The sequence below is a fragment of the Spodoptera frugiperda genome, chromosome 14 (genome assembly GCF_023101765.2).
Source record: "Spodoptera frugiperda isolate SF20-4 chromosome 14, AGI-APGP_CSIRO_Sfru_2.0, whole genome shotgun sequence".
Taxonomy (NCBI): Eukaryota; Metazoa; Arthropoda; class Insecta; order Lepidoptera; family Noctuidae; genus Spodoptera; species Spodoptera frugiperda.
Window position 1 is genome coordinate 3,079,073 of NC_064225.1, and position 12,237 is coordinate 3,091,309.

General features: G+C 37.4%; 1 protein-coding gene across 2 annotated transcripts in view; it reads left to right on the plus strand.

Moving 5' to 3' along the window:
- LOC118279288 (lachesin) overlaps window positions 1–12,237 on the plus strand; it is a 158,203-nt gene that overhangs the window by 136,236 nt on the left and 9,730 nt on the right. For both annotated transcript variants that reach the window (XM_035598940.2, XM_035598939.2), the window contains exon 5: window positions 8,860–9,037. In XM_035598940.2, the coding sequence (XP_035454833.2) occupies window positions 8,860–9,037 (178 nt within the window). The remainder of the gene's footprint in view (window positions 1–8,859; window positions 9,038–12,237) is intronic.

The window sequence follows — 12,237 nt, forward strand, 5'->3', positions numbered from 1 at the left end:
ACATAAAATAAATTGGGCGTATGATAAGCCAAAGGCCTAAGTCAACTGAAGGTAATGGAAAAAATATCGGATATATTTTTTCAGACATTGTACAGGTAGGCTCTTGGAACTTAGGGGTCCTTGTGTACCATAAAGATGGTGATAACGTATCGATTTGAGTACCTTATATACTGTTATTTCATACGGTAAACGCAATACGCGTGTTCTCAGCTAGAAAGACGCGTGAAAGAGTTTTATATGTGGGGGAGTCATGCTTCGGCATGAGTGGGCCAATTTTACCGGAGTGATTCCACGGCCTCACTAGAAACAGCCGACGTGAAACAACACTTGTTTTACATTTCGTCACACGACGAAATTGGTCAGGTTCATGGAAACCCAATTACCCCCTTACCAATATCCCCAACAAACCTCAAATTTGTAAATGATAAATGATATTAATTTTTGCAAATAGGTCACAATGTAACTCTTTTATACGTCAAAAGTCGTAATCCAAAAAGGCCGGTATCGCACTTGTAACTGGTCTAGTGATTCGGGTATCTATGGGTTGCGGCCATTGCCATCAGGTGGTCCATCTACTCGTTTGCAACGCACTTGTAATACCTCTAGAGTTTCGGGTGTCCATGGATGGCGACTATAACCATCAGGTGGTCCGTCTACTCGTTTACCGGCTTATACCATAAAAAACTAGGCTAAACTTATTGTGCGGCTATAGATTTTTTTAACGCTCTTTTTCATGCGACACCCGTGTAGAAAGCATTTTATACAATATGTAATATCAAACCAAAAAGCAGAAACTATTAGTATCTGCTATGAAAAGAAAATATCGGTACTTTAAAATATGTACTGCCATTTTATTTTCAATACTACATTGTCCCGAATACGTCTCGGACTGTCCCGTCCTAAAGAGGCTTTACGGAGATAGCCCTGAATCACTTTTTTACTGTCTTCTCAGTCATTTTTATGATTTGGTAGAATATTCAGGTAGACGTTGGATTTTTTCAAGCGTGTCCGAGTAAAGATATTAGGATTTTTTTGCTTGAGTCTAAGTTATGTTATATGGATTTATGTATGTCTATTTTTGACGGCTTTGTTGGGCGAGTGGTCATAGGTGAATAGGTGATGTCGTGTCAGGGACTTAGGTATAATTCCTGAGTCGAATGAAGGGTGATTGGGAATTTATTGGTTTTAAAAAAATCGCAATATTTTTATGGAGTTCAATATTCGTATAGCAATTGGGTGTGGCAATAGGCTGACCCCCTATTACATGGGACTTATAACACAAATGGTGAAAAGTAGGGATTGTATAGCGGCATTACGTGCCGTAATGTAACTCTGCCTACCTCTTCGGGGATAAAAGACGTAATGTTGTATGTATGTATTAAAATAAATATGCGTTCAGTAGTTTTAGCGTGTTTGATGGACAGTAAACATCTAAATATCGGAACAAACAAACTTTCATATTTTATGAAATTAGTGTGTAATATTTGAGTACATTGCCTTAAGAAATTATGAAGAAAGGCGATGTTAAGTTAGGTATGTCTTTTAATTTTTCGGATGGTTTCACAGAGGTTAAGATCTAACCAATTTTAACCAATCTGAGCAAAGGTTATAGTATATAATTCAATTATACTGTTTAGTTAGTATCGCCGACTTTGATTTTAAGCGTTTGGCTCAGTTTAGCTTTTAAATTATGCTCTTTAAAGTATCTAGAAACAAATTTGAAAGTTAAAATTATCAATTACAAGTTTTCTACGTAAATTTTGTATCGTTTAAAACTATGTAAAGTTTGTGATAATATATTCATGACATTTTTTTATAAAATGTCTCGTTTCTTTTGCCTTTTTGGGGCGATTAAATTGGTAAATGCCAATTTTTTCATCATTCATTCACGTCTGTGGACGTATACCTCACTGCCCGACTAAAACCAGACCCGTGCGTACCGCGCGTCGCGTTCCACCCGCGCGCCTCAATGAACCATCAGATCACCACAGATTGGGCCCAGTAAGATTGATGCCGATCCGGAGCTGTGGACTGCCTAGCGGGTTACTGGAGCTCCGGCTCAAAAAGCAGAAGTAGGAACAGGGTGGTTTTTAGTCAGTAAGAGTCTGACACTCCCTCCCGCCTCGCTCAAAGAGAAACAAGTCATTGGATAATTTTCCCCCCTTAAAAAAAGGAACGGGGTGGTTTTTAGTAGAAAGAAAACTTCGCCTTGTATACTAGTTTTTTTCTTATCGATTCTTATAACAACTACCTCAATGCTCACACAGTCGATAGTACGACTCAACGCTCTCGCTTGTTAGCAATTGTCGTTTGAAACTGAGAGAGGAATTCTACGACTCTAGAGTAGGGTTTCCAAATCTATATTAATAAATTCTAGACTTTTGATAAATTTTTGGGTCAATTTTAAAATAAGGTTTAAAAAAAAAACATGAATTGTTGAAATTTTTGACAGACGAAAATGAGTCGAGAAAAATTGGCTATCAAGCTCTCACCTGCGTTGATCAGTGTGTAGAGTTGGTTTTTGTTTAGTTTTTTATATAATTATGTAAAAATTCCGGACGGTGGCTGGGAAACTGCCTGCTGTGGAACATGTAGCGGGTTAGATTTCCGCACGGAGCAACACTTTATGTGATCCACAAATTATTGTTCCGGGTCTAGGCGTCATGTGTATGTAAACTTCTATGTTTGTAAACGCACCCACGACATAGGAGAAAATTCTAATATAGGCGCAACGTGAAACAAAAAATAAATTCGAACTAAACCCTAAATAGCCGGAGATATCCGGAAAATTCCAAGCGTACAGGCAGCCATACTCTAGAGTTACATCGCTAGCATCGTATTCGTAACCTAATACTTTTACCGTAATCTGATTTCGGGTATTTATTTGAGAGCGAATAATTATGTTGTGAACGTAATCAGTTTCTTGTGTGAGATAACAATAGTGAATTAAGTTGTAGATTGGTGTCGTGGTAGGCCGGTTCTAAGATATTTGCTTCTCATGCATGAGGGTATGGGTTCTACTACTAACGGTAAGTACCAATATGTACTAAACTTACTACACCCAAAAACTTGCATAATCGATGTACACACTAAATCTCAAAAATAAAAATCTTTGTCTTTGGCTTTCACAACCTATAACAACCTTTAAGTGGCCACTGCTGACCATTACCACCCTCGCTTGCTTAATGCATGTTGACGATTTCAAACTTATAATTAGAAATTACATTCCCAGATTTCGGTAATTTCTCCACAAAAACACCTTATTTCTACGTATAAAATGAACGTAAAAAATACTTCACGCAATATTTGAAATCGATATATCTTCGAAAGTATACGTTTCTGTAATAAAATAAAAATACGTGTCTAATGTTTTAAAATAATCTAGAAGATATTAAAATAAAAATTAAATAAATTTCTCCGTCTCGGGTTTGACCCGAGACGGAGAGACCTCCCCACCTTGTTAAAATTAGTCATCGATGAACAATTTAAATAGACAAAGCACCCTATTCTTCTCGTATCTAACCAATAACACCTTATTATATGTATAGTAAACTGATTAAGTATCTATTATACTCTAACTAATACAAATTGGAACAAATACATTACGCTATATCACGTGTTCAAATTGAGTTAGCCGGACATGTTTCTGCACGTGAATTTAATTGTACACTCAAGACCAGATTATCATGACCTCTCTTTGTACGGTCCTTCTACACGTTCAAAGCTCAATTTATACTGGCATTGCATAGCTTGATGTGTGGACACGGTATACATATACAGCGTGCGACACACACGTGCATTTGACGTTTGTGTGTACGTAATAAGTTTTGTGCGGCATTTTGAAGGCTACATTCTGTATAATATATTATATGTTATTCTGTACTTATTATATAAAGGAGCTTCTAAATTAGTAATATCGTTTTTGCCAATAGGTTGATTTGAAAGTCAGTGGGGGAACTTAGTACCTATACACTTTTCCTGGCTGACATGATCATATGGCTGCACTATTGACAACACATTGCTGTGACTTTTTTTAAGGGGGTTCAGTCATTCAATGACTTTTTCTGCCTTACGCGAGGTGAGAGAGACTGTCAGACTCTTAGCGACTAAAAGTCGCCCCGTTTCCACTCTTGCCCTTCGAGTCGGAGCCCCATTCAACCCACTAGGTAGTCCACAGCTCTGGATTTGGCATCAGCCCAACTGGGCCTCATCTGTGGTGGTCTGATGGATCTTAGAGTTATTTCACGGTATTCCGGTCGAATCGGCCCATTCGTCCCGAAACATGGCTCTCCCACACTTAAAAGTCTCCCACTCTTATAATTTCAATAACACTGCAAAAGAAACAAAAGGAAACGAAACAAAAGAAACCGGGTCAATGTATAACGAGTCAAATATTTGTCCAATAAGAAACCACTGCCAAAATACTCCGTTTATTGCAACAATACTCAAATTATGAATAACAGTTTTGCAATGCGGACAATGCAATTACAAAAATATCATACAATTGGCTTTGCTAGAAGAAATTGGATTGTCGAAAATACTTTTATTGTTTTGTTTTGAAAATACTTTTATTTGATTGTAGGAACTAGTAAAATACGGTCAATTTAAGAGATACTTTTATTTTAGGTTATCATTTTCTTTAAAGTAATCTTATTTATTAATGTTCGTTAATTTGGTTAAAACTCGAGAATGGCTGGATTGATTTGGCAAATTTTTGTCTTGTCTTATATATGAAAATGAATTCCTGTTTGTTAAGACTCCAAAACGGCTGAACCGATATGGCAAATTTTGTCAAGTAGAAAAGTTAAGTTCAAGGAAGGTTTAAAAGGTGATTAATTTATTATATCGAGTGGGTATGAAGTTTGCCGTGTCAGCTAGTTTTTTATAAATATTTTATTCCAATCAATTCATGCAACAGAGCTAAAATAAAGCATACTTTTATTTAGTTTCATGGCTTTAGAGTACCATATACTCGTACTATGACTGAGGTTGCTTATAGCCAGGCGTGGCCATCTTTGACCGCATCATTGCTTACTACCATCCAAGAAGGTGGTCAAACACTGACTCATAACATATATAAATAAAAATCTTCTCTGACCTTGTTAAATTAGTAATAGCAAAACTAAATTAAGAAAACGACTTGCGTATATTTTTCAAATACGTATTACAACGACTCACGTCACGATTATATCAGAATCAATACTCCGTATAATTATTTTGATCACGTAAAAGTTTTATACTTTGCAAAAAAAAACTTAAATCGAAAACTTTAAATATAGCCTAAGAAAAAACACAATGAACACCAATTTTGTACATACGACTACTGAAAAAAAAACCATAATAATGTAACGATACGCCTACGTTTTTCTTACGAAATCGACATGAAACGAAAACGTTACGAAATTTCTTTTCTTCAATCCAAAAAAGTGGTATTATAAATCTTTTATTATTAAAAAATATATTCTCAAGCAAAACTGGGGGATATTTTATATTCGCATCGTGGTATATCTATAAAAGCTGATTACAATTCATACGCCTACCGCCAAGGTTACAACGTGGATCACATATTTAATAAAAGTGGCTTAGGACTGATTTTTCCAGGATTTTATATCGATAATGCCTAGGTTTAGACCATACGCTTGAGTACAGTATTGGCAGTTCATTTGTTTTTATGTTTATAGTTGATCCTTTGTATGTAAGACTTTTTTTAAAGGGTTTCTTCCGCCTTGGGTAGTGTTAGACTCTTACTGACTAAAAACAACCCCGTTCCTACTCCTGCTTTTCGAGCCAGAGCCCCGGTAACCCGCTAGGTATTACGCAGCTCTGGATATATAAGGCTTAGGCCCGATTATCTGTTATATGTCACTAAAGTGTGAATTAGGCCTAAAATTTTTGTGTGATGACTTTATAGATAGATGTACGTGATATTACACAGACGAAATATTTTTAGACAGTATTGAGAAGTGGATTTTAGGAACACAGTAAATCGACATGAAACAACGCTTGCGTTATATTTCGTTATGTGAGTGTGGTAAGCGGAAGTCCAATTACCCCCTTCTCAAGCTTCTCAATCCTCTATTCTAAAGCAACCCTTAAATTCCTAACCCCCAAAAGACAGACAACGAATTAGTATCGCTTCTTGTGTTTTGGGTGTACATGGACGGCAGCAATTGCTAACCATTAGGTGATTCGTCTGCTCGTTTATCGGATTATACCGTACAAAAAAACTTAGGACCATTCGACCAGTCATACAAATATTAAAATGTATCTAAATTAATTTTGTAATACACAATTACACCTAAAATTAAATAATTTACAGCAGATACCCGTTAACCTTCACCACATGAACGGGCATTTAATATTAGAAGCAATTGCTACAGCATTATCCTCCTATTTGCAATCAGTATAAAAGCTACATTTGTGTGCAGATATATTTTTAGAAATTTTTGCCCCGTTTAAACAGTAAATGTGATATTTATTTGTTTAGGACGAAAGTTGAATAGTAATGCGTGGATTGCTTTAAGTAGAACGCTGATGTTTACATTTTTTCTTTCTTTGTTTTGTTTTTGGGATAAATCTATTTATGCGTAGTGTGCTCCGAAAAATGTTGTTCGAAGAGTGTTTTAATTTTTGCCAACTTGGTTACATAAGCTTTTTGTTGACAAGTTAATTAAGCCTAGTTTTTGTTTAAGTGTCTCTGCAGTTGTCTGAATTATACTGGAGATGAGTGATTTGTGCGCGTGTCACGTCCAAGGTGTTATAATAAAGGCTTAAAAGAAATGTGGAAATTTTGAACGAATACATTAATTATTTCAACGCTTACCAGTCATTTTAGGGTGCTTTTGCGGCAACGCATCTTCATAGCACATCTTATTTACATAGCTTAGTACCAGTGGAAACGGTCGCATAGTTTCAGTGTAAAAAGCAGCATTTAACACATCTGTGGTAGAAAAGAACCTTTATTTGTGTCGAAATCGGTCCATAAAAATCACCACACAGTGTACTTTTTGATTTAGATAATTAAACAGAGACTAGCAACCATGACCGAATCGATTAATTTTTCTGTGAGTCTGTCGTATCACTCAGTTTTAGCTGACTTCCACTCGTGCCGAAGTATCACACTCTAAAACCAAAACTAAAAAATCTACCACATGCTCCTATTAGCTATTAGGTAAACAGCTTAACTGGGTAGTAAGGCTATCATTTTTACTTAAGGACTAACCTTAATATCAGCCACCCGTTGCTTGAGGTCCCTAAACTAATAAAGGACATTTGGGGGACTTAATAGATATTTAGGATGAGAATAGAATCATAAATATTTAGGTTAGTATGTACTAGAAGGTGACCTAACGGGTTTTAGTGGGAACTAGTAGTTTGGTAAGGCTTTGCTCGTGTGTTTTGTTACTTGAATTATCAAGTCGTACTAGTATGGATTCATATTTACATCATGCCTCCCTGGTGGATAAAGGTAAGCGTCTACAGCCCCGCATCGTACGCATCGCACGCATCGTACGATATCATCTGTACGCATCGCATGTAGGCATTGCCGATGATGCGGTGCGTACGATGTGGAACGGTGAACGCAGTTTTATGAGTTTCTGCGGACGCAGTTTATGCGGGCCTGTGAACGCGTACCTTAAGGCAGAAGTCTGATGCGTCGCCTGTTGGCCAGTTTTGCAAAAGTAATTGTATTTTATTTCTCAGTATAGACTGAGGTGTTGCTACACAACATTTTCCGTCAGTTCTGTTATAAGCGTCATCTAATACATCTTGAACACTGAACCGTTGGACGCGAATCCCTTGTTTTTTATTGGTGAGCATTTATTAAATATGAAAAATCCTTTATAATATTTTGTCTGCCTCGTATTCAAGTTCATCTATTCAGCAGTTAAACATGAATTCATTCAATCTGAAAAACTAATTTGAGTGCAATAGCAACGATCAAAATTAATAAAGTCGAAATCAAAGTCAAAATGATGTATTTCAAATAGACCGAGCAGGCACTTTTTAAACGTCAAAACAAATATGATATTATTGAAAAATGTCTGCCTGTTGGTCAGTCTCTCCGTGAAGCTATTTATATCATTACCCACAAACATTTCCTAGCAGTATACCGAAACCTAGTTGGAGCTAGTTTCATTCGGTTTTACAAGACAGGGCAAGTGGCACTCGTTCTTTTAAAACACCCTTTATTGCACTGTAGTGGAAACTTAATAACGCGCTACTGGCGACGCTCGCAATAAAATTATATTGTTTAAAATGGAAATATTAAAATGTCGGGCTTTTTGACTGGCTTGTTAGTGTAACTTGGTGATACGGTCGAGCTGTTACGATTCATTATTATGTTATCGGTTTACTGACGTAACTGTTTGACGAAGAAATCGGTGAAGGTCAAGTCATGTTAGAGGCTCATATTCATGAGCAGCACGATACATACACCAGAATATTACTTTTGAAATGTTTGTGTATCTGTTTGTTTGTTCTGGCTAATCTCTAAAATGGCTAAGCCGATTTTGATGGGACTTTTATTGGCAGGTAGCTGATGTAGAAAGAAGTAATTTAGGGTACTTTTATTAACCATAAAATCCGTAATTCATGCGACTGATGCTGCGGGAATCACTTATCTCTTCACTACATAGTATAAAACAAAGTCGCTTTTACTGCCGCTATTTTCCTTTGTAAGCCTTAATCTTCAAAACTACGCAACGGATTTTGATGCGGTTTTTTTAATACATAGAGTGATTAAAAAGGAAGGTTTATATGTATAACACATGCATAATATATCACCATTGCACCCATGCGAAGCTGGGGCGTGTCGCTACTAAGATATAATATACTAATCAAAATTTTTTGTTTCAGTACCAAAGGTAGAGATAGTGGACGAACGCGGTCGGCCTCTGCAAGACAAGTTTTACAAAGAGGGCTCTATCATAGAGCTTCGCTGTGTGGTCAGCGAAGTGCCTCAGCCGACGCGTCAGGTCAACTGGAAGCATGGCTCAAGGTTGCTCAACTATGATACTAAAAGGGGAGGCGTGAGGTAAGCCTGGCCTTTATGTTTTTGATCTATTTTTAGTGACTCTATGGCGATACTGTGTTGTGGTTTTGTTGATGTGACTCTATGAAATCTATTATATTAAAATTAAGTCGGGTTTTCCTTCCTGACGCTATAACTCCAGAACGCATGAACCGATTTCTAGGGTTTTGCATTCGTCGGAAGGGTCTCGGGCTCCGTGAGGTTTATAGCAAAGAAATTTCAGGAAGTGTTATTCTAAAATATATTACTTTGTAATAATTACTTTGTATTAATAATTACTTTGTAATAAATTAATATTTTTCTAGAAAACTGCATGTATATTGATTGCGTTTTAGTGGCTGTACAGTGTGTCTTTGTTCTGGTTTTTCTCGGAAATGGTGATCGGCTTTATATCTATTTGGTTTTCTGCAATCTACTCAAAATCTACATCGAGTGAGGGTGAAAGAGTACACAAAACCTATCTTTATAGGAAAGTAAAGGTTGAATCTATAAGCATTGTTATCTATTATTCTGTATTTTACACGTGACTGAGAACTACTAAAATTGACATTCCCTAATCTCCCTACATCCATTCCAAGAATTGAATCAGAAGATCCTCCTTACCTAACATTCTTACTCACCACTCAAATCTACAATCCTAAATTAATTTTCCTCCACCAAAATATCGTTCGTGGAAGCAGCCATAATGCTCTAAAACTTACCGAAATACAATAAGCTACAACATCTATGCGCGGAATTTCACTAGAATTAAACCGTCTATACAGAATCTTCGCTCAAAAGGATCCGCAAGGCAGAAATGAATATTTTACGTGATTATCGCAACGGAACTAGTTTTGAGTGGTTTGGAAAAGGAATGTTTTGGTTTGAAGTGCGTAGTAAATTGAAGGATTGAGCCTATTAGAGTGCTTTTCCACGAAAAATGTGCTATGCTACGTTGCCGTGGAAGCGTTTGGCTTCCACCAATCATATATTCATTGTTTCATAGTTTAGCATTGGTAGAAAGATGAGTGCTATGGATGGCTTCCCTACTATCGATACCCTTGTGTATTGTGACGTAATAAACTAATTTTCTTTTCTTTTTAATTAACCTACCTTCAACGTCAAAAGAAGTAAAAAAGTGACGAATTTACGTTTATCGTTTAAAAGAACAACTTTAGGAAAAATCCCTATCTCGCCTAGCGTAACAGGAGAGTATACAACGTCACGCCATTTATCCCCGAAGGGGTGCAGAGGAGAGGAGAGAAGGCAGAGGTGCACATTACAGAATGTAATGCCGATATACAATGTACACCTAGTTTTCACTATTTGTCTTATAAGTCCCATGTAATAGGGGGTGAGCCTATTGGCATGTACTGGGCACAATTCCAGATTCCGTGTTGCTACTGAGAAATGATTCGTAGCAATTTTGACCATTCAACAGCAATTTTGACTTATACCCATTCGATGTACGGGTAACTTCTGTATCTGTCGATGGTAATTTACACATTGTTACGATTTTAAGATGTAAACTACAGACGAAGCCTCTGCCTACGTCACAGACTGACTTCAAAGAAGAAACCTAACCCGACCAACTTGTAATACCAAAATACAACATTTCACCTAGCATCGTATTTTAGCCGTCTTAAATTTATGAGGTGTAAAATTGGTGTATTTGTTTCGACTGGCCTACCTACTTGATTTAGTAGGGTTATATTTAATTAACTAGATACCAAGCAAATTGAACTAAGAAAGTCAAATAACGGGAATTTATAAAGTCGATGTCAGGTTTCTAATTATAAGGCACATTGATTTAGTTGAAATTACTTTGTTTTCTTATTAATTGGCTGTATAAAGCGCTGGCCACACCGCCAGCTTGCGGGCGGGCGGGTAGGCAAAGCGAACGAAGGAAACTATTCAACTAACGCGAAATATTGGCGAGCTAAACTATAGGGTTCACACCGAAAACTACGCACAAACGAGCGACGGGCGGAGCGCGTGGAGCGGGCGAAGCGGGCGAAGCGAACACTACACTGCTATTCGAAACACTAGCGTCGACTAGTCTACTCGAAACGGGGAGGACGGGCGAACGAATCGGGCGAGCGGGCTGGCGGGCGAGCTAAGCTAGCGAAGCGCGGGCGCGCCAACGAGGTGAACGAGTAGCTTCGATGGAATCGTCGGATATTTCGTTAGCTTAGCTCGTTAGGTTAGTCGGTAGCTCGCGGTGTGAACCGAAGTATGTAAAGAGGTAAAAGACAAAGTCAAAGTCAAAATCATTTATTTCAAATAGACCAGGAAGGCCCTTTTGAACGTCAAAGCAAAGATAATAATATTAATAACGTCTGTCTGTCGGTCAGTCCTCTAGTGAAGCTATTTGATCGTGCCAAAGTGTAGATTCCTATGGAGAAGAATGAGAGCAAGAAACTCCATAGGTTAATCTTTTTCAATTAGATTCACAATACAATTCTTGGTTACATTGTTTCGGTGAAACGATGTCGCCCGCCTAGCCCGCCCGCTATCTGGCGGTGTGGCCTACGCTTCACTGTATATAGGGTTTTGAGAGAAGTCACGATGGTTTACTTGGTATTGTAGGCTCAGGATTATAAATTAGTCTTAGTAATTCAATTGAATAATCTAAATAGTGGGTGTATTTTAGATAATTAGGCTACGTATACAAATTTCAACGATGAATGGCAATTTTCTAGTAATTATTTGGTTATTATTAAGTAATGACTGTTGATGAAGCGAAAGAGGTATATGAGATTCGTAGCAATTGACGTTACATTGACTCTGCCTATCCCCATGGGAGATAGGCGTGAAGTAATGTATGATTGCTAGGTTTTTGAAAATGGCATTATTTGGTTTTCTTTCCGTAACATGATAATGTTTGATATATCATAGTGACCCAGAGGTTTAAGATGCCAGCTCCTCATGCATGATGTGGTTTCGAAGCCTACTAACATCAAAGTACCAATGTGACGTTTTCCCAGTTGTTTTTTCATATGTACTTTCCAAGATTGTTCTGACACCACTATCAAACGATGAAGGAAAACATCGTGGGGAAACCTGAACTTATGATTTCTAATTATAAGTTTGAAATCGCTAACCCCTATTGAGGAAGTGTAGCGACTAATGATCAAACCATCTCCATGTGAGAAGAGGCTTTAGTCAGTAATAGCTACAAATAAGCTATTGATGAGATAATGTTTATGATTCGTCATTGGCTT